Genomic DNA, 21,322 nt, shown 5'->3' with positions numbered 1-21,322 from the left:
CTTTGGGTTTTTTTTTTAATCATCTTCCTCCTCCTCCTCCATCCATCCATCCATCCATCTATCCATCCATCCATCCATCCACCCATCCACCATCCATCCATCCATCCATCCATCCATATAATGTCTATGGTGTTTTTCCTGAGTGTTTGTCTATGCTCCACTGTTTGCCTGGTGACCATAGAGACCAGAAGAGGTATTGGGTGCTCTGTAAACTGGGTCTGATGGGTGGGTGCTGGAGATTCAACCTGGGTCCTCTGGAAGAGCATCCAGTGCTCTTAACTGCTGAGCCATCTCCCCAGCTCAGCATCTTAAATGAAATATATAAAGTACAGGTACCGGTGACTGGTATTATTTATTTATTTATTTATTTATTTATTTATTTATTTATTTATTTATTTATTTATAGGATCTGGGGATTAAGAGTGTGTACGCCTGACTATTTTCCGTTTGTTTGTTTGGTATTTGTTTTTCCGAGACAGGGTTTCCTTGTATAACCCTGGCTTGTCCTGGAACTCCCTGTGTGGAGCATCAGCCTGGCCTTGAACTCAGCAATCTGCCTCCCTGAGCCTCCTGGAGTACTAGGATAGGCCACCACCACCCCACGCTTGCCTCTCCATTTTTCTATTCAAGCAGCTAGAAAGGCTCATGTCTCTAGCTTCCTCTTATGCTCCTGTCTTTGCTGACCCTTCATCCCCTACATGGCTGCCCCAGTAGGGCAGCTAGGACGAAGCACCAGTGTACCTGGTGTGTCTTTCCCATCCCTCTCCTCCCCCTCAGTCCCGCCCCCAATCCCTGCAGTCTCTTCAGCACCAAATTCACACACCATTCTAATGTCTGGACATTTCCCACCTCCACGACTTGCTTGTCCTAGTGTCACTTTCCTGTGATAGTCGCTTCTGACTCCCAGACAGGTCTCTGCGGGCTCCATCAGGGCCTTGCTTGCTTCTGTGGATTCGGCAAGCAGCCATTCACTAGCTAGTCCAGTCTGCAGACTTAGGAGCCCTCCCACTCCAGGCCCCAGCAATGTCAGGGTGAGCATAGCAGAGCCCCAGGCCTCAGTGAACACACAGACCGGGACTGAACAGAACAAGAAAGACAAAGTGGGCAGGGTAGCCTTTCCTGAGGTAAAGACTGGCGGAGACCTGAGGGCTAAGTGGGGATCTGAGAAGCCATTCCAGCCCTAAGGTACTCGTGCTTGAAGGTAGGAAGCTAAAATGAACAGAAAATTCAAAGCAGGCTGGGTATAGCCTCACAAGCCTTTCATCCTAGCACTCTGGAGGAGGCCAACCTGGAACCCCCCTATTCAACACCTCCCCCCTCCCCCCCCCCTCTCTCTCTCTCTCAAGGAAGATTGCTTTCTGAGGAGCTGCCTGGTATCTAGTGTACCATGAAGCCACTGAAGAGAGATTTCAGAAGTGCTTCCTCTGGGGCTGAAGGCTGGAAAAACCAAGTGCGGAAGTTGGCAATGTTGAGGGGGCTGCCTGAGGAGTTTGGATGGCTGGTGGTGTCTCCCTCGGAATGGTGACAGGGAAATGTAGACAGGCCTCGTTTGCCTGGACTGGAGGAAATGGGCCAGGACGAGGAGCCCCTCTGAGGCCCAGTCCTCAGTGGGGGTTGGGAAAGGGCAGTGGGTGTGGGAGCCCCATTTCCTCATGCTGCTCAACCTGCTGCTGCTGCAGGGCTGGCCCCTGTCTTCCTGTGCTCTCCCATTCAGCTTTTTTCCTAGAGGAGTAGAGGGAGGCTCAGGAAGTGGAAGGCTGCTAACAAGGCTTAGTACAGGGCATATGGGAGGAGGAGAGGGAGGAAGCTGGGTCAAAGCCCGGATGTGATGGGCTCCAGGGAAAGTGACATCTGTGGTTTCCTCAGAGCCTGGAAATTCCACTGGCTGACTTCGTCAAGAGCACACGCATCCTGGGGTCTGGTCCATGATCACCCTGAGGCCCCCTCTAGGGGTTAATAGAATCACATCTGCAAGTCCTCACTGACAGACAGATCCCAGGAGAAGCTGTCACTGTGCTCTTCCCATGGTCTAGTCCCAGTGTGTGGCCTGCGCCTCCTTGCAGCTCTTGAAGGGAGGCTATCCCGCTTGTTCCCGTGAAGCTTGAAGGGGTTAAGGAGTCTGCTCAGAGTTGCACAGCTAGGAGGAGGCAGGGTGAGGATTTGAACTGAGGCTTGACGGACAACTGAGCCTGTGCATCTTACCTTCTATGCTATATTAAGCCTGTCCACCCTTCAGTTGATTGGCTCAGCAAAGGGAGGAGGCTTTGTGGGGGGTTCGCTTGTGGTTGGGGTGGCTGCCCCCCTTCTCATATTGAGAGATGGGAAAGAGTGCTGACGTCAATTGTTGCCATGGTGATAAAGCAACCCTTTCCCTGCCATCTCCATGGAAACCTGGGGGTCCATCTGTACTTCGATTCGCCCCCTCCTTCTAAAAGGGGGTCCCTTCGGGAGGGGCCAGCTAATAAGGTATCTGAGAGAGAAGGCAGTGATTCAAACATCTTTTTCTGGGTCCCTTCTCATTCCTCAGGCCCAGAGAATAAGGCTTGGGACCAGGAAGCCCAGTACTAGAGTCTCTGGCCAGCCCTACCCTTGAGAGCGAGGAATGCAGTAGTAACTTTCCAGTTAGGGATGCTTTTAGAAGCTGTCCCTTCCCTAATTGCCTAGGTTCCAGATCCATCCCTCTGCTGTGTGGTTACAGTGTCCGTGGCTGCCTGGCTCTCTGCTGCCCCTTGAAGTCAAAGGTCAGAGTGGCAGCAGTTTCAAGGGCTTTTTTCAAGGGCTAGCTGAGTCTGGCCGCCAGCCCAGTACTATACAGACATGACCTTACCAACGCCTTGCAGGTGACGTAAACCCCACTTTCCAGATACAGCCATGGAAGCTCAGAGAGGCTTAGGTATCAGGTTCCTACAGTCAGAAAATGGCAGGGACAGGACTTGAACTCAGGGTTGGATTGAAGCAGAAGAGAAGGGGAAATAGAAACAGAGGACTGGAGCCTGGCTTAGTCATGCTCTCTGCAGAACAAAGTTTGAACTCCCGAGCTTGGCCCTCCAGGCTGCCTCGCTGTACCTTTTCTTCGGCTAATGTGTCCCGCATCACATGTGGACTCTCAGTGTGAGCACGCTCCCGGCTTGAGTGGTAAAAACTCAATTCCTGATCTTGCCTTTCACCATCCCGCCTTAAAGCCGTTGCCCACAATGCTCCACCTGGAATGCCCTTTTCCCTGGCTCGCTGACATTCTAAAGCTAGTGAGCTATCCAGCCCATCGTGGCCTGCGCGGTAAGATCAGTGCCTGAAGTGCATAGGAGATGGTAGGAAATGCTTATCTTATAGGGCTTTTTTTTAATGGTCTTTTTAAAGAAAAGGAAGGCTGAGGAGAGGGTGGGGCAGGGAATGAAGTACCAGAGAGGAAAGAGAGAATGAGAAAGATTTAGCATTTTAGGGCTGGATGAGGCCACAGAGCCCAGCATTTAAGGAACCCCGGGGAGGGAGAGCTTTTTGGGTGTGGTGGTGCACGGCAGTCCCAGCCCTGAGAAGGTGCTGGGAGCATGCTGAGTGCCACACTAGCCTGAACTGCACAGAAAATCTGCTTAAAAAAAAAAATAAAAAGGGGGCTGGAGAGATGGCTCAGTGGTTAAGAGCACTGACTGCTCTTCCAGAGGTCCTGAGTTCAAATCCGAGCAACCACATGGTGGCTCATGACCATCTGTAATGCTCATATAAAAATAAATAAAATAAAAAGGGGTTGGAGAGATGGCTCAGCAGTTGTGAGTATTAGCTGCTCTCCCAGAGGTCCTGAGTTTGATGCCCTGAATCCACACAGTGGCTCACAGCTGCCTGCAGTCCCAGTTTCAGACGGTCTCACAGCCTCTTCTGACCTCTGTGGACAGTGCGTGAACACAGTGAGCAGACATGCATGCTGGCAAAACACGTCTAAGTTAGGGTTTCACTGCTGTGAAGAGACACCATGACCAAGGCAACTCTTATAAAGGACAACATTTAATTGGGGGTGGCTTACAGGTTCAGAGGTTCAGTCTATTGTCATCGTGGCAGGCGCATGGCAATATCCAGGCAGACGTGGTGCTGGAGAAGCCAAAAGTTCTACATCATGATCCAAAGGCAGATAGGAGAAGAACGTTTTCAAATAGCTAGGAGGAGGGTCTCAAATCCCATCCCCGCAGTGACACTCTTCCTCCGAGAAAGGCTTCACATACTCCAACAAGGTCACACCTCCTAAGAGTACCACTCCCTGGGCCAAGCACATCCAAACCACCACGATATCAATAGATTAAAAAAAAAAAAAAAAAAACCAACCAGTCTTTCAAAAGATGTTTATCTTTGCTGTTGTGTCGCTCCAGCTGAGGAGTCGCCATGAGCAAAGCCCGCCCTCCTGAACTGAAGAAGTTTATGGATAAGAAGTTATCATTGATGTTAAACAGTGGCAGGCAAGTACAAGGAATACTGCGGGGCTTTGATCCCTTTATGAAACTTGTGATTGATGGGTGTGTGGAGATGGTAAGCAGAGGGCAACTGAACAAATCGGGACGGTGGTCATCTGAGGAAACAGCGCCATCATGTTAGAAGCCTTGGAAAGTCTAACGAGTGTTCAGCAGTGTTCCCGAAGGCCTGTTTGATTGTGATGTAGAATTAGATCTTGTGCATTTTCATATGAAACTTTTTGCTAAATAAACTTTAGTGATACTTAGGGGGGAAAAACATGTTTAAAAGGCACAGGTTAGACCACTTAGCAGGTGCAAATTTAGGGGCTGGATCCCCAGCACTGAATAAAACCCCGTGTGGTATCACAAGCCTATGGCACACCCTACGCCAGCCTTAGCTACCTACTGAGCTTGAAGTCAAGACTGGGCTGTGTGAGAACCTGTATGGTTTTTGTTTATTTAATTTTTTTTAAATCAACCAATCAAAAATTGCCCTTTTGAGATGACCACAGGACCTTAAGGAGCTGAAGTATCCTAAAGAGGGGCTTGGACTCCACCTCGTGTGGGTCAGGGGAGAGATATATTCATTCATTTTAGATCTCAAGGGACTGGAGATTGAACTAGACCTTTGGGTTACAGAGCTTCATATTTACAGAGAATAACAATTTTTAAAACCATAGCAAACTGAAAGGCCCGGTGTATTGCACACACGTGATTTTTCTTGGGAAACTGAGTCGGGGAGATCAAAGGTAGAGGCCAGCCGAGGCTACAAAGGTTCTCTTGCAAAAATCCCACCACCATTATTACTATAGACTAACAAAGGCAAAGTGAGAATGAGTTCCACTTAAACAGGCTCCCTTCTTGGGGACCTTCCTGTCATGGCTTCTGCTTCGGGGAGGGCAGTTCAAGGCGTTTAGTTTCAGGAAATGGAATTTGATGTCCCAGCATTACCCGTTATGGGGAAACCTTGGGCATGTCCTTTAATTCCTCATTACTGAACTAGGTAACTAAGAAACTTGGGGGGCTAGGCATGGTGGTGCGTGCTTTTAACCTGAGCACTCAGGAAGCAGAGGAAGGTGATCTCCTGAGTTCAGAGCCAGCCTTAGCTACAAAGTTCTAGGCCAGGTCAGAAAAGAAAAATAATTGGGACGGGGGTGGGGGTGGTTTTGGCAAGATGGCTTAGTGGTTAAGGGCAATTGCTCTTCTTACAAAGGACTCAGGTGTGAGTTCCAGTAACCACACAGTGGTTCCAGGGAATTCAATAGGCATACATTGGTGCGTGCAAATACATCCAGGCAAAACATTCATGCCCATAAAGTAAAAGAAAAAAACATATAACATATTTTTCAAATAACTTTCTTCTCAATCAGTAATTCTGCTAGTCTTAGGAGAAACCAAAGGTCCAAACAGATGGGGTCACCCCTGGCCCCTACGGGGGGCGGGGGGGACAAAGAACAACAGGGAGTCAAATCTAATTCTTGCTTGGGAGAGTTACATGGAGTTACTGTGGTCAGTCTCTTATTATTTTTTTCTACATCGCCTGCTCGACTTTCCCTTTCTTGCTTCTGCCCCAAGCTGCTCTGAGCAGCCAATGTCTCGCAGAGAAACGAAGATGTCATTGGTGAACCCAAGACCAAGATTTCTGCAGGGAAAGGGTAGTAACCGCCAGAAAGAGGGTGACAACCTCCTAGAGGAAGGTGGGCAGGGAAGTGGAGGCGGGTGGAGGGCTGGTCCAAGAGAGGAGGTGGCCCAAGGGATAGGAGAGATCTGATACTGGCTGGGTCAGAGAAGCCGGTGGGCCCGATGATCCGACGGATACACATACACGGCCAGCCCGGAGTGGAAAGAACAGTTTATGCTGTGCTTTATTAAAATGTGCATCATTCTTTTATTTTAAAATGTGCATCATTGTCTCGTGCTCGGCGCGTGCGACCTCAGCGTGGTGGCCCGCGGCTGGCCTCGTCCGTCCCGGCTCCTGCAGAGCTGCCGTGCGCAGGCGCACTCAGGTAGCACGGGCCCGGGGGCTCCCGCCCATGGCCAGGTAGACGTCGATGGGCACGTGCAGCAGCGTCAGACAGTGGCAGCCCGGGCAGCGTCGGAGCGGCCTGGCGAAAGCGGCAGGCGACAGGGGGCGCATAGTGTTGGGGCGAGCCCGGGGATGCGCCTGGGTTCTTTGGGGCAGGGCCCTGGGGATGACGATGGGGCCTCACCTGACAGGGTTTTGATCCGTAGCTACAGGCTCCGGGCTATCCTGGGACTCGGGGGCGGAGGCAAGGCCAGGGGAGTCTCCGGCCTCAATGGGGAATCTTCGACCCTGTGGGGTCTCCTGGGCACTCATGTCCAGGCCCCGGGGCACTCTGTATAGGAGTGGGGGTCAGGCAGCTCTGGGCCCCTAGATGCTCCCTGCCCGTGCCCGCCTCCTGTGCGGTGGCTTACCTGCCGGAGGCCGAGGCCGGTCCCAGGCTGGAAGCAACTGCCCGAGCCCTGGCCGCGGGAGGACGCTCCGGTCCAGGCGGAGCCTGGCAGGTGTCTGCTGCGCGCCCGGGCCCCAGCGTCGAAGGGGAGGACTGCATTGTGACCCGGGTCTCTGCGTGCTGACCTCACACAGCCTGTTCCTCGCTGGAATTCTAGGCAGTCCCGGAGCGTTCAGGCATTTAGTGAAGGCCCGGGCCTGAAGCCAGAGGGCTCTGGTGACGGCACCTTGGTGACCGGTTTGCACTCTTCCCCAACAGCTGGATGGGGACTTCGGAGGCGAGGGTGACCTGCCTGGAAGCGGAGCCCACATGGAGAAGCCCCGCATCCCTGCCCTACACAGCCGCCCAGGCCCGTTCCCCAGCACTGCTACCACTCCGTGCCTTACTCAAGAATGACTTAACCCATGCTGGGTTTGCTGGTGGTGGTGAGGGAAAGTAGGGACACTGCCCATGTTGTCTGAGGGTCACACAGCATTTACATCACAATTGGACAGGAGTTTAAAAATGTCTGGTCCTCTCCCTCCCCACCACCTGTGGCTGTGTCCAGACGGAGAATGTTCTAGCCCTGGAGGCAGCTGTGAATGAAGTCCTTGGGGGGAAAAGAAGCAGGCCAAGGGCGATGGTGGAGTAGAGCTGCCTCGTGGAGGCAGCATGAGCTGAGAGGGTGACAAGAAGGAGGCGCTACACAGCATGGAGGACTTTCTACTCTCCAATGGGTACCAGCTGGGCAAGACCATTGGGGAAGGGACCTACTCAAAAGTCAAAGAAGCATTTTCCAAAAAACATCAAAGAAAAGTGGCAATTAAAATTATAGACAAGATGGGAGGGCCAGAAGGTGAGCTGGGGCCCTTTGGAGGAAGGGTGGGCTAGCTAACATGGGTGGGCCCTTTCCTCAGAACATTTCTTCTTCCCTGAGTCAGAATGACAGAAAGCAAATCAGATTTCTGCCCTAAATAGAAGGATGTGGGGAATCCAGGATCCTCGCACCTTTCCAGATCCACAATGAAAGCACAAGGTAAAGAAAGGGTCCTCGGTTTTTCCTGTCCCAAAAGGTGTTGGCCAGAAGACAGCAAGCACTGGTGCCAACGCAGATGGAAGATTGAAAGGGTACTGGGACTCAATAGCTCTGACCTTCCCAAATACCTCCTCTGTGGTCTCACAGGCTGCTGGGAGGAGGTTCCGAGGATGAGCTAATCATGAAGTAATAAAAGGCAATATTTGCTGCTAGAGACACCCGAGACTGTTCAGGGAGTCGAGGAGGAACACCTAGATGTGGCGGGTGTCTAGAAGCTGGAAAGCAGGAGTCCAGAGTGAGGAGCTAGGCCATTTTGACCTTGATTTTTTTTTTTTTTTTTTGGTTCTTTTTTTTCGGAGCTGGGGACCGAACCCAGGGCCTTGCGCTTCCTAGGTAAGCGCTCTACCACTGAGCTAAATCCCCAGCCCCTTGACCTTGATTTTTGTCTCCCCACTTTTTCTCCTCAGAGTTTATCCAGAGATTCCTGCCTCGGGAGCTCCAGATTGTCCGTACCCTGGACCACAAAAACATCATCCGGGTGTATGAGATGCTGGAATCAGCGGATGGAAAAATCTACCTGGTGATGGAACTGGCTGAGGGAGGGGATGTCTTTGACTGTGTGCTGAACGGAGGGCCGCTGCCCGAGAGCCGGGCCAAGGCCCTCTTCCGCCAGATGGTGGAGGCTATTCGCTACTGCCATGGCTGTGGTGTGGCCCACCGGGACCTTAAGTGTGAGAACGCCTTGTTGCAGGGCTTCAATCTGAAGCTGACCGACTTTGGCTTTGCCAAGGTGTTACCCAAGTCACGCAGGGAGCTGAGCCAGACCTTCTGTGGCAGCACAGCCTATGCCGCCCCTGAAGTGCTACAGGGCATACCCCATGATAGCAAGAAAGGCGATGTCTGGAGCATGGGTGTGGTCCTGTATGTAATGCTCTGCGCAAGCCTACCTTTTGATGATACAGATATCCCCAAGATGCTGTGGCAGCAGCAGAAGGGGGTGTCCTTCCCCACCCATCTGGGCATCTCAACCGAATGCCAGGACCTGCTCAAGCGGCTCCTGGAACCAGATATGATACTCCGGCCTTCAATCGAAGAAGTTAGTTGGCACCCATGGCTAGCAAGCACTTGATACAAGCAATGGCAAGTCCTCCCCAATAAAGTAGGGGGAGAAAGCAAACGGAAACCCGCTTCTAACATGGTGATCTATACTTTACCCTTTAAGCTCACTTATCCCACAGCTCACGTCTATCTCCTTCCTGCGGCCCCACAGGCCTCTTACCTTCCCTGTAAAGACCTTGCTGGAACTAAGGGCCTTCTTTAGATTTTTCCTTTATTAATGGCTCTCAAATGATTTTCATATAGGTGATTAGTTAGCGCTCATTAAGTTAGACCCTAACATCAATGGGCAGGGAGAAGTGAGGAGAGAAACATGATCCCGGGGAGCCACCCAGGGGCTATGACTTGCCTTCCAAATAAAAGCAAACATGTTTGGGATGCAGACATGGCCTCCTGACTCCTCGGCTTGGTGAGAAGCTGCTTGGGTCCATCCCTTTCTCAAACCAGAGGCCAAGTTGAGTCAGGAAGGAGACAAGGAGCATCCTTAGGACCCAGGCTATCCCACCTATGCTCCCAGTTCCAGGCAGGAAGTCACACCCTCACTTGTGAGAACCTCTGCCAAGGGGGACAAACATCCCCAGACACTTCTGGCTTTTGTTCAATCACTTTAATGCTGTTATGGCAAATCTGTAAAAGGCTCAGGACAAACTTCTTTTATTTTTGTTCCTTTTTAATTACAAAACTAACAGCTGTTAGAATTTTTTCTTTACTTTTTTTTTTCTTTTCCCAGCTACAAAATACTCTGGGGAGATGCATTATAATTTAAAATATATAATATTGCACAAACAACCAAAAGGTTAATTAAAATAATTACAAAGAGAAAAACCCATCCCATCAAAAAAAATTTAGCATTCTGTCCACCCTATCCCCTTCACTGAAGGTTTGAAGTGCCCACCATTCATAGCGTCCTGACCAAGCTCCTTTAAATGAGTCACTGGTGGGTGTGCCAGCATACAGCATCACCAGAGCAGCATCTGTGCACCAGGTCTTCATGCGGCCCTCACTGTCTCCGGATGGTAAGAGCCCCAGGCTGACTGTCTTCAGGAAGGAGGGCCTCTGCAGGAGATAGTCTCAGGATGCTCATCCCAGCATATCCCCTCAAGAACAGAGGGCTGAGGAGGGGCTGGCCTGTGAGTACTCCTCTCTGTTCACTACATATAGTTCATAGCAGACTTGTCCTAAGCTATGGGAGTCAAGGTAGGTAGGTAGCTGCTTGGAGCCATTATCCTACCAGGCAACACACCGAAGGGCCTGAAAGTGGCTCCTCCCTTCCTGGGGAGGGAGGGAAATACAAGAGCAGACTCTTGCAGTGGCACAGATGGGCTAAGGACTTGGGTGCATGTGACATAAAAGCCCTGGGAAGGTGTAGGGATATCCCGGTGTGGACTGGAGAAGAGTTAAGGTTTGGTCTTAGGATTCTGAGCCCATAGGACTTCCCAGGAATGGGAAATGGTTGGGATGGCGATCCCAGAGGCAGGTGTCCCAGAGATGACTGCCCCTTTCTCCCTGGGACAGGAATGAAGCCGTCGTCCAGTATTCCTGGGTAGCCAAGGGCAGGTGACATGGCCTTCCTTGCTGACTTTACTAGCTTTATGGGGTAGTGTGTGTTGTCTTCAAAGAGACCAGGGCTTCAGCTCTTGTCTCTGCAGGAGACAGCTGCCCCCTGGAGGTTTCCCAGTAGGGATCCCCACAATAGCAGGGAAATGCAGGCTCTCCGGTGATGGGGGCAGGGTGGGTCCTCGCCTTAGGTCATCCTAAGGTTGGCACAAATCAGACTTCTGGATCTGTATTTAAAAAGGCTCTTCCAAGGTGTGAGCAGAGGGCCAGCAAGGAGCCACCAGAATATGTTCGAAGTTCTGGATGGCAGAGGCCATTTGTGGGGACATTCTCAGTGTCTTCCAAGGCTGACTGAGGAGCGAGCGAGGGAGGAGGGATGTGCCGTGGGTGGGGGAGCTGCTTGCTCCGGCTCCCCTCATTCCCAGTCCTCCCACTCTACATCTTCAAGCTGCAAAGGTGAGGAGATAGTGAGAACGGACACTGAGTCACGCCCAGAGCCCACCTTCCCCACTGAGCCAGGCGACCACTGGACCAGGCTGTCCCCACAATCCCTGGCTTTTGGGAATGTAACACAGATGCACGCTGCCTGAGAGAAGCTTGCTGCTTTGATTTCTTCAGATCCAAAGGAAACACCTCCACTAAGCACACTCATCTCTGGAGCAAAGCCGAGAACTCTCAGAGACGGGTGCAGGGCTGCAAGTGCTGATGTCTGCTTTTGGTTGTTCTGTTTGTTTGGTTTTGAGATAGGGTTTCTCTGTGTAGCCCTGGCTGTCTTGGAATTTGTTGTGTAGATCAGGCTAGTCTTGAACTAACAGAGACCCTGTCTACCTCTGCTCCTGGAGTGGTGGGATTGAAGGGCTAAGTCATCACCAGCCAGCTAAAACGTTTCCCTCTTTTGTTAACTTTAAAGTTTTAGGGAGTCTGGACTTTTGCTCCTGTCACAGACCAAATGGACACTCCTCCCTCCTGCTGGAGTATGTTCCCTTTGTACAGATCTTCTAGGGCTCTGCACTCTAACCTCCTGCTCGAGTTTGCTCTTCCTTATCACTGCTGGCCTGTTCTCAGCTGACTGCTGCCACAGAGGGCCTGAGTGGGGCTCTGTTGTCCTGGCAGTCAGCTCTTGTTGTATGTTTGCATATTCCTCAGAGTTGGGGATCAAACTCAGGAGTTCCTAAATGCTTTGATGAGTGCTCTACCACAGAACCATATTCCCAGCCAAGCTCACTCAGATTTAAAGAGAGCTAAGACATAAGCTAGTAAGTCCTTCATAGGACATCGAGGAGGCCTCTGTAACAGTGAGTACATTAATCCCCCCATCCCCCAGCTTTTCAAAATGAAAACCAGATCCCATCGCTGAGCCATGCCTACAATCCCTGCACTCAGGAGGCTGACGCAGGAGGAATGATGCAAATTCATGGCCAACCTGGGCCTTCCCACCCAGGAGGGAAAGAAAAGAGAGATGGGGGGAGGAAGAGAGGAAGAGAAAGAGAGGGCCACAGACACAGACTGAGACTCACAGGCAGACAGTCTCTCTAAACTGACTACCTCTTTTGGTTTTGTTTTGAGACAAATCTCTTGTGTAGTCCTAGTTGTCCTAGAATTCACTATATAGACCAGGCTGGCCTTGAACTAAAACTCAGAGCTCTGTCTGCCCCCCGTCTCCCGAGTGGCAGGATTACAAGTATGCCATGTCATTTCTGGCAGAAACTGGGTCAACTCTTGATTTGGGGAGGTTAGTGAAGAATAAAGGCCCATCCAAACTTAAACTACTGCCCTAATGTCTACTGAATGACATCATGACAGGCACCCCACTTACAGTGCTCACATGGTTTCCCTCACTACAGCTTCTAAGACAGATGTTAAATGACCCAGCCCAAGGCCTTCTGCCTCTGAGGCCAGGAACTCGCTAAGGTCTCCTAGGTCACACGGCCAGGCCAGGGCTCAGCATCTCTACTTCTCCCTGTATCAAACCCAGGCCTATCTGCTCGAGGCAGTGGCCTCCCTGCGCTTCTCATAGGTGCCACCGTGGTGGTTCTTGCTCCTTGGGTAACTGATACAGAGCTAAGGCTAAGGTCAGGACTCACTCCTGGGACAGATGAGCAGCAGAGCCCAGTGGTAGCTGTTAGGGGTTTGACTGTACAACCTCACTCTCTCCCAAGAGCATTAGCTCAGACAGACGTAGGGATTTGCCCTGAAGGCTGGCAAGGTTTGCTGGCAAAGCACTTCTACCCTAGTGTCCATGCTTGTCCTGCTAACTAGGCCTACTCACCTCCCCAGAGGCTTCCACCTTGGAAAGTGCCATCTGCACTTCTTCTTCAGTCATGTCCAAGTCAAAGTCCTTCTCCCAGTCCTCGCTGATGTCCGTGCTTGAGCCTGGAATCATGAGCCACACATAATGAGCACCATGTGACAAGGAGGGAGTGTCTGAAGAAGACTAGCTAGGCGCACTGTGCCTGTGCTATTGTTAAAGGGGATGACAATGTACAACGTCTTCCATAAACCACTTTTAATTGGGCTCAATGACCTTACTTCATACCCAAGTCTAATAAGATCCCCAGCAACACAACATACTTGTATACACTCAGGGCTAGCGATATAGCCCAGTGTTTGCCTACATGAACAAAGCCATGGGCTCTGTGTTCCCAGGACTGCATAAAACCAGCTGTGGTGGCATATTCTGTGTTCCCCAGCACTTGGGAGGCAGAAACAGAAGAATCAGGAGTCCCAAGATCAGCCTTGAGTTGATTTTTCTAGACCAACCTGTCTTTTTTTTTTTTTTGGAGCAGGGTCTCACTATATAGCCCTGGTTGTCACCAGGATGTCCTTGAATTTAAAGAGATCAACTTGATTCTGCTTCCCGAGTGCAGGGATGAGACACTGTCTTTTTTATTTTATTTTTTTTATTTTTAATAAAAAATAGGGCTGATGAGAGAGAAAGCTCTAGAGAGGCTGTTCTGACGTCTATATCCATGCCTGGGTGTGCTTGCTTGTGCTTGCTTGCTCCCATTCTGTGTCTGCATCTCTGTCTCTCTCTCTCCTATAAGGGTGAAAAAGAATTGACTTGCCTCTCCCCGAGAAACTTTAGCCCTAGACCAAGCTGGCCTCAAGCTCATAAGCATCTGCTTCTGCTTCACAGCCGTAGAGGGATGAGATTACAGGCTGTGGAGCACCACCTAGCTGACACGCCCACTTTATCCTATTAACAATTCTCTAAACAGGGTCTGAAGTGTCCCAGCTTCAACCTCGCTGTGTAGTTTCTCATTCCTCTCCTTTCTAAGTGAGCCATTCCAGTGTGAGACAGGTGCTAGGTTACGCAGTGCTGAGGATCAAACCCAAGGCTTCCTGCAAGCCAGGCGCTCTCTACCTTCCTTTCCATCACCTCCTTTCCCCTTCCCTCTGCTCTTCTTCACACTGCATTTACTTTGTAACATAGAACAGGCTAACTATGCTTACTGTCCAATAGCAGAGGGAGTTTAAAGACCTCCAAGAATAATGCGTGTTTTTCTTACATAGTCCCTGTTGCCTAGAACATCAAGTTGATACCTAATATTATTAGACCTCTTGTTTAAGTCAGCAGCTGGATAACTATTGCCTGTGGATCAAATCCAATCCACTGTTTCTGTGGAATACAGGGGCCAGCAGGATGGCTTAGTGGGTAAAGACGCTTGTTGTCAAGTCTTACAACCTGAGTTCGATCCTCAAAACACATATGATGGAAAGAGAGAACCAACTCACAATCACAAGGTGTTTCTACTTGTGCGTGCACAGGTACACACACACACACACACACACACACACGGCTCAGTGGTTAAAAGCACTTGCTAGTCTCGATCCTCAAAACACATATGATGGAAAGAGAGAACCAACTCACAATCACAAGGTGTTTCTACTTGTGCGTGCACAGGTACACACACACACACACACACACACACACACACGGCTCAGTGGTTAAAAGCAGTTGCTAGTCTTGACCCTGATCCTATTCTAAGCACCCACATGGCAATCAACGTTCCACAACTCTAGTACCAGGGAATCCAGCACCCTCTTCTGACCTCCAAGGGCCCAGACATGCATGTCAGACACTGACATACATGCAGGCAAAACACTCATGAAATCTTTAAAAATTAAAAACTACCTAGATATGGTAGCGCATTCCCTTTTTTTGGTGTTGTAAGACAGTGAGACCCTGTCTCAAAAATAAAAACCTTTAAGGTCACCAGGCAGTGGTGGCTCACGCCTTCTTTCTCCAGCACTCAGGAGGCAGAGGCAGGCAGATCTCTGAGTTTGAGGCCAGCCTGGTCTACAGAGAGAGTTAGAAAACAGCCAGGGAGGCTGGAGAGATGGCTCAGCGGTTAAGAGCACTGACTGTCTGCTCTTTCAGAGGTTCTGAGTTCAATTCCCAGCAACCACATGGTGGCTCACAACCATCTGTAATGGGATTCGATGCCCTCTTCTGGTGAGTCTGAAGACAGCTACAGTGTGCTCATATAAATAGAATAAATAAATCTTAAAAAAAAAAAAAAAAAAAAAAAAACGGGGTTGGGGATTTGGCTCAGTGGTAGAGCACTTGCCTAGCAAACGCAAGGCCCTGGGTTCGGTCCCCAGCTCCGAAAAAAACAAAAAACAAACAAACAAAAAAAAAACCTAAAAACAAGACAGCCAGGACTACAGAGAGAAACCCTGCCTGGAAAACCCAAAAAATTAAAAAATAAAAAATTAAAGCCTTTCAAACCATTCCTGAACACATCTGTGCCTCTGTTTACATGTTGCCTGTGGACACTTCCGTGTGCTGACAGCAGACTCTATAGTCCAAAGAACTCTGTTTATGTCCTGGTCCCGCTCATACAAAGTTCCCTCCTCTTGCCTTTGTGCAGTTTTTACAGTGTGACAACTACTTTAAACATACGTGGGCATGGTTTCTTCCAGGTACTATTGAAAACATGGTAAAGTCATCAGTAAGAAATGAAGTCTGCTGCTGTTCTGTACATTCTGCTCAAATGGACTTGCACACCCCTCTCTCACCACCACAGCAGCGTAATTAAGGTTTCTGGATCCTGGCAGGCCCAGGGTGACTGTGTAGTACTGGGCAAATTATTCTGAACTGCTAATTATTCAAATTATGCTGAAAAACAAAACAAAACAAAACAGGCTGGGGACACAGCTCAGCTGGTACTGCACTGACCCAGCATGCACAAAGCGCTAGGTTTGGTTCCCAGCACTGAAAAAATCCAGTGTGGTGGCCCACCCTTGTCGTACTTAGGAGTCAGAAGTTCAAAAGGTCGTCCTCTACCACTTAGTGAATTCAAAGCCAGACTATGAAACAGGAGATCCAGTCTCAAAAAACAAACACCAAAAATGCAGTTCAGGGCAAACCGCCCTCTATGCAAGGACCACTGGAGAGGCTGCACTGTGACGCAGCAGGCCAGGGGTAGCCCAGGATTCTGTATTAGACATCGTGGTTAACTCTACAAAGAAATGAGCTGCTGTCTGAGAAACACGTGCCACGTGCCACCTGCCAATCACAATGGAAATGCAAGGAGGAAATGCAATGAGGTTTAACAAATGGAGACGTAGGGCCCTATTGTCCTTTCATGGGCCTTGTCTGAGAGTTAAGTAATTTACATGTTCCACTGCAAGTCAGAGCAGACTTATAACCAAGACTCAAGTTCTAATGCTGTAGGGAAAGTTTCCTGGAGCTGTGCCTTCAGGACATGCTTCTGTTTATGTTAGTGTGGCTGGCTTCCTGTTGCCAAAAGCCAGACTCTTGGCTAAGCTAGGCTGTGGTCATGACAGCTTCCCGATCTCTGGGCCTTGAAGCTCTCTTCATTCAGGCTTATAGGCTTATATGCTAGGGCAGACCCTTCTAGAAGCAGAAATGTGTGGACTAGCACTTGAGAGCATTGCATATCTCCCCTCTGAGCTGGGTATCAACAGTCCCAGTTTACTGGACAGAAGGAAGACTTCAATGGCATAGACCTGAGCCACCTGTCCTGCCACAGAGGGCAAGTTACAAGATCTGGTTAAGAACGCTAAGACCTCCTGATGGAGCCTTTTGTTTTGTTTTCTGGGTGATTACTAACCTGAGGGTCTATCACCCAGTTAATTTTTTTGTGCCACTGTTTTTCTACTTCCTCAGATAAATGGAGATTAAAAACAGGTTCCATAGGTAATAGTGAAGTAGGCCTTTAACCCAGGGCCATAGGCCACACACTCATCTTAACTTCCTTCCGTGCTCTGCTGAGGGGCTAAAGAGACAAGCACAACCTGGGGCAGTCCTGCTGCACACAGATCCAGTCTGGTAGCCTGAGATGTGGTGTAAGTGTCAGAGGGAAAAGGAAGCAGTATCCAAGCTACTGCCTTTCCTTCCATTAAATACAGCCCCCAGACCCAGGCCTTGGGTTTTGGAGATGTAGGTCCACTGTACAGCACGGCCTGGTATATGACATCACTTTTAAGGTTTTCTTCCAGCAGGGGAGAGGGATGAGTAAGAACAAAGCATACCATATATACGTGTGGTGACATATCCTTGTAATCCCAGCGCTTGAGAGGCAGAGGCAAGAGGATCAAGAAGCAAGGCGGGGTTGGGGATTTAGCTCAGTGGTAGAGCGCTTGCCTAGCAAGTGCAAGGCCCTGGGTTCGGTCCCCAGCTCCGAAAAAAAGAAAAGGAAAAAAAAAAATTTGAAGCAAGGCTTGGGAAGGAGGAGAGATGGTCCAACAATTAAGGATGTGCACTGCTCCTGCAGAGGGCCTCAGTTCCTTTCCAGCACCCACACTAGGAGACTTACACTCCAGTAACTCAGAGCACATAACCACACACATATAGAGAGGGCTGGACAGAGAACCCAGGAGCTAGGAGCACTTGCTGCTCTTGCACAGGACCAGGGTTCAGATCCAAGGGTTCGCACACAGCAGCTCATGGCCACTTATAATTTCAGTTCCAGGGTATTCGAGGCACTATTTTGGCCTTTGCAGACACCAGGAATGCATGTGGTACACAGACATACATGCAGACAAGCATTGATACACATAAAATATAAATCTAACAAATAATTAAAAAAACCTAAGGCCTGGTAGTGGTGTCACATGTCTTTAATCCCAGCACTTGGGAGATAGAGAGGCAGGTAAATCTCTGAGTCTGAGGCCAGCCTGGTCTACAGAGTGAGTTCCAGGACAGTTGAGGACACACAGAGAAACTGTCTCAAAAAAAACCAAAAACCAAAAACCAACCAAACAAAAAAATTAAAGGCCAGCCTGGGCTATATGAGACTCTCTTGTTGCTTTTTTTTTTTTTTTTGGAGACAGGTTTTCCTCTGTGTAGCCCTGGCTGTCCTGGAACTCATTCTGTAGACCAGGTTGGCCTTGGAACTCAGATCTGCCTGCCTCTGCCTCCCTCCTGAGTGCTGGGATTAAAGGCGTGCTTGACCCCCACCTGGCTTGAGACCCTTTCTTACAACAAAAGGAGGCTATATCTCAGTCAGGTCATTGCTTGCCCCCCGGTGTACAGGGCTCTTTGTTGGACCCCAGCACTGTGCAAACTGCTCCTGGTGTCACACAACTGGAATCCCAACATTTGGGTAGCAGGTAGAAAGCAGAAGGATCAGAAGTTCCAGGTTATCCTCAGCTTTTTGGCAAGTTCTGGGTTTAGTTTCTAGTACCCCAGAGAAAGCTTCCCCCCCTGCCCTGTCCCCACTGTTCCTGTCTTGAGTCACACTGGCTCCCCTCACTTGTCTGTCTCCAGGCTGAGTGTGGAAGGTAGCACAGCAGGGTGATTAGAGCACTAGCCATAGGTCACTTCTATAATCTCCAATTCCTACCTGTTCGCCTGCCTTGCAGCGCAACTCCACATGGAACCATAATTCTTTGTGTGTGTATATACATGTGTACATGTGTGCAGACCAGAGGATAACCTTGGGTATCAGAAATCTAAATTTTATTTTTTCAAGAGTTATTTTATGGGATTGGGGATTTAGCTCAGCGGTAAAGCGCTTGCCCAGCAAGCGCAAGGCCCTGCGTTCGATCCCCAGCTCCAAAAAACAGAAAAAAAAGAGTTATTTTAGTACTTTTGTTTGGAGACAGGCTTTCACTGTGTAGCTGTCCTGGACCTTGTTGTATAGACCAGGCTGGCTTGGAACTCAAGAGTCACCTGCCTCTGCCTCTGCCTCCTAAGTGCTGGCATTAAAGGCATGTGCCACTATGGCTGGCCTTAAACATTATTAACTATGTGTACTTGTGTGTGGGTTTGTGCTTAAGTGCAGTCAGAGAGATCAGAGGACATCAGATCCCAGGAGCTGGAGTTACAGGCGGCCTTAATCCTCCTTAGAAGTGGGTGCTGGGAACTGAACCTGAGTCCTCAGCAAGAACAGTACATGCTCTTAACTGCTGAGCCAGCTCCTCATCCCCACGAACCAAATTATACTTCAGATGTACGAATCCTGTATGTGCACGTATGTATGTGTACCACATGCAGGCCTAATGCCCATATAGGTTAAAGGTTAGAAAAGGAAGCCAGGGGCTGGAGAGATGGCTCAGCGGTTAAGAGCACTGACTGTTCTTCCAGAGGTCCTGAGTTCAAATCCCAGCAACCACATGGTGGCTCACAACCATCTGTAACAGAATCTGATGCCCTCTTCTGGTGTGTCTGAAGACAGCTACAGTGTACTTATATGTAATAAATAAATAAATCTTTAAAAAAAAAAAAAAAGGAAGCCAGATCTCTAGAACTGGGTTCTGAATGGTTGTAAGCCACCACGTGGGTGCCAGGAATCAATCCCACCCATTATTCCATCCCTGTGCTCGATAAGATCTCACAAACTACTGTTCTGATCCCCTGCCCCCTGACAAGGTTTCATGTAGCCAAGGATGACACCAAACTCCTTATTCTCCCGCCTCTGCCTCCCTGCCCTGGGATTACAGAAGCGCACCAGCAGGCTTGGCTTCTGCTCCTTTCAGATACCTGGATGTTTTTCTTCTTATTTTACCTGGCTAAACCCTGTCATGAAACAAGGAATTGTGGCTGGACAGAAGAAGGACAGGCATGGGTTGCCAGGCCTGGTGCATACAGCTGTAATCCTACCACTTAGGAGACAGAGACAAGAGGATCATGTGTTCAAGGCCAGAGCTGGGGAGGGGTTCAGTGGTTGAGGATTTACTACTCTACAGAGGACAGCACCCACACCAGGTGGCTCACAAACACCTTTAACTTCAGCTGCAAGGGCTCTGACTCCATCTTCTGGCTTCCACAGGCACCTAAATACACACAAGCTTACATGCCAAGATATAAACTAAAGACTAAAATAAATCTTAAAAAAAAAAGAGGGAGGGGGTTGGGGATTTAGCTCAGTGGTAGAGCGCTTGCCTAGCAAACGCAAGGCCCTGGGTTTGGTCCCCAGCTTCGAAAAAAAGAAAAAGAAAAAGAAAAAAAAAAAAGAGGGAGGATTTGAGGCCAGTCTGGGGAACATGGAAAGATCCTGTCTCAAAAACAGACAAACCACAGTGCAAGGTGGGGAAGCACAACAGAGATGGTTTAAGTCACTTGAAATCCATGGCCATGACCCACTCCTGTCAGGCCTACTGAGCACTCCCCCACCTTCCTACACACTATGTCCCAGGCACCAACCTGATCTCCCTGTTCATTTCCAGGGGGCCTTTCTTTTCAATTTGATTATTTTTATGTCTATGTCTATGTGTCAGCATACACGAGTAAGTGACACAAAGGCCAGAAGAGAGAGTATCAGATCCCCGGAAACTGGAGTTAGTTATAGGTGTTTTGAGAGGCCTGGGTGGGTGCTGGAATCTGAACTCAGGACCTCTGGAAGAACAGGTGTTCTTAACTGCTGAGCTACCTTTCTACCTTTGTAGGTTACGCCTGTCCCCAACCCTTCCCAACAGGGTTTCTCTGTGTGACAGAGAACAGCCCCCCTGGCTGTCCTGGGCCTCACAGAGATTCCCCTGCCTCTGCCTCGTGCACCACCACTGACGCCTGTGTTGTTTTTTACCAGTAGAAAAATAGGGAACTGCACAGATCGTAGAGGGCTTTGTGAGTCTCTAATGAAGGCATATCCAGTGCTTAACACAGGTCTAGATATAGAAAATAAGAGACTATCGCCTATCGTTACCACAGTGTTGGTTACATTTTGTTTTCCTTGGTTAACTGGATGCAGCTAGGGTCAGGGTCATCTGGGAAGAGGGAACCACAATGAAGACAATGTCTCTCAGCCTGGCCATTCTGTGGGGTGTTTTCTTGGTTGATGATTTATGTGGGAAGGTCCATCCCACTGTGGGTGGTGCTACCTCTGGGCAGGTGGTCCTGAGTTCTATAAGACCTGTGCAATCCAAAGACACCAAGCCGATAAGCAGCCTCCTTCCACGGCCTGCCTCTGCATCAGCTCCTGCCTCCAGGTTCCTGTCTCAAGCTCCTGCCCTGCAGCTGCAATCACTTCCCTCAGTGATGGGCTTTACCTGGAAGGAGAGGATAGAACAGAGGCTCCCCACAGGTTGCTTTTGATCATGGTGTTTATCACAGCAATAGAGGACACTCATTTCCCCAAAGTAGGGCTCTACCAAAGTTGCTCCCCAAAGTGAGGGCTACCATGAAACAATCTCCACTTGCAGAAGAGAAAGTAGGGCCTTGGAGAAGAGCAGTGACTTTCCTAAAGTCACAAGGCTCATGAGTGAGCTGAGCCTCTGGACCCTGTCACTTTCGGCACTCTGTCCAATCCTCCGAG

The 21,322-nt window shown here is 49.6% G+C and overlaps 3 protein-coding genes and 1 pseudogene across 6 annotated transcripts in view; 2 read left to right on the top strand and 2 right to left on the bottom strand.

The window, feature by feature from the left end:
* Positions 1–4,328: 4,328 nt before the first annotated feature.
* Positions 4,329–4,630, top strand: LOC148006060 (small nuclear ribonucleoprotein G pseudogene; annotated as a pseudogene).
* Positions 4,631–6,036: 1,406 nt separating this feature from the next.
* On the bottom strand, positions 6,037–7,009 carry Fam229a (family with sequence similarity 229, member A). The gene is given in 3 exon segments (NM_001109266.1): positions 6,037–6,541; positions 6,647–6,793; positions 6,873–7,009. Coding segments are annotated over 3 exon segments (387 nt in total). The 3' UTR covers positions 6,037–6,438.
* A 73-nt stretch (positions 7,010–7,082) lies between these two features.
* The window catches only part of Bsdc1 (BSD domain containing 1), a 32,822-nt gene continuing 18,582 nt past the window's right edge, over positions 7,083–21,322 (bottom strand). Inside the window, exons 10-11 of one of the 3 annotated variants that reach the window (XM_087547861.1) lie at positions 12,868–12,971; positions 7,083–7,202 (exon numbers count right to left, since the gene is read on the bottom strand). In XM_087547861.1, coding sequence (XP_087403987.1) covers positions 7,083–7,202; positions 12,868–12,971 — 224 coding nt within the window. 3 annotated transcript variants of the gene reach the window in all.
* Tssk3 (testis-specific serine kinase 3) lies at positions 7,470–9,119 on the top strand. Of its 2 annotated transcripts, XM_087547862.1 has the most exons (3): positions 7,831–7,925; positions 8,073–8,220; positions 8,393–9,108. In XM_087547862.1, exons 2-3 carry the CDS (start codon positions 8,181–8,183, stop codon positions 9,052–9,054), a joined length of 702 nt encoding a protein of 233 aa, XP_087403988.1. In that variant the 5' UTR covers positions 7,831–7,925; positions 8,073–8,180; the 3' UTR covers positions 9,055–9,108. The 2 variants fall into 2 exon arrangements, with proteins under 2 accessions (NP_001007651.1, XP_087403988.1); NM_001007650.1 differs by lacking the exons at positions 7,831–7,925; positions 8,073–8,220 and adding an exon at positions 7,470–7,745 and having other exon boundaries at positions 8,393–9,119.

The sequence above is a fragment of the Rattus norvegicus genome, chromosome 5 (genome assembly GCF_021556685.1).
Source record: "Rattus norvegicus strain SHRSP/BbbUtx chromosome 5, alternate assembly SHRSP_T2T, whole genome shotgun sequence".
In the NCBI taxonomy this organism is placed as follows: Eukaryota; Metazoa; Chordata; class Mammalia; order Rodentia; family Muridae; genus Rattus; species Rattus norvegicus.
The sequence above is the reverse complement of the archived record's forward strand: the minus strand, read 5'-3'. Positions and strand labels throughout refer to the sequence as shown.

Coding starts and splice junctions, on each gene's coding strand:
- Tssk3 (NM_001007650.1), top strand. CDS start 7,601: ATGGAGGACTTTCTACTCTCCAATGGGTACCAGCTGGGCAAGACCATT. Junction 7,746..8,392: donor CAAGATGGGAGGGCCAGAAG/GTGAGCTGGGGC, acceptor TTTTCTCCTCAG/AGTTTATCCAGAGATTCCTG.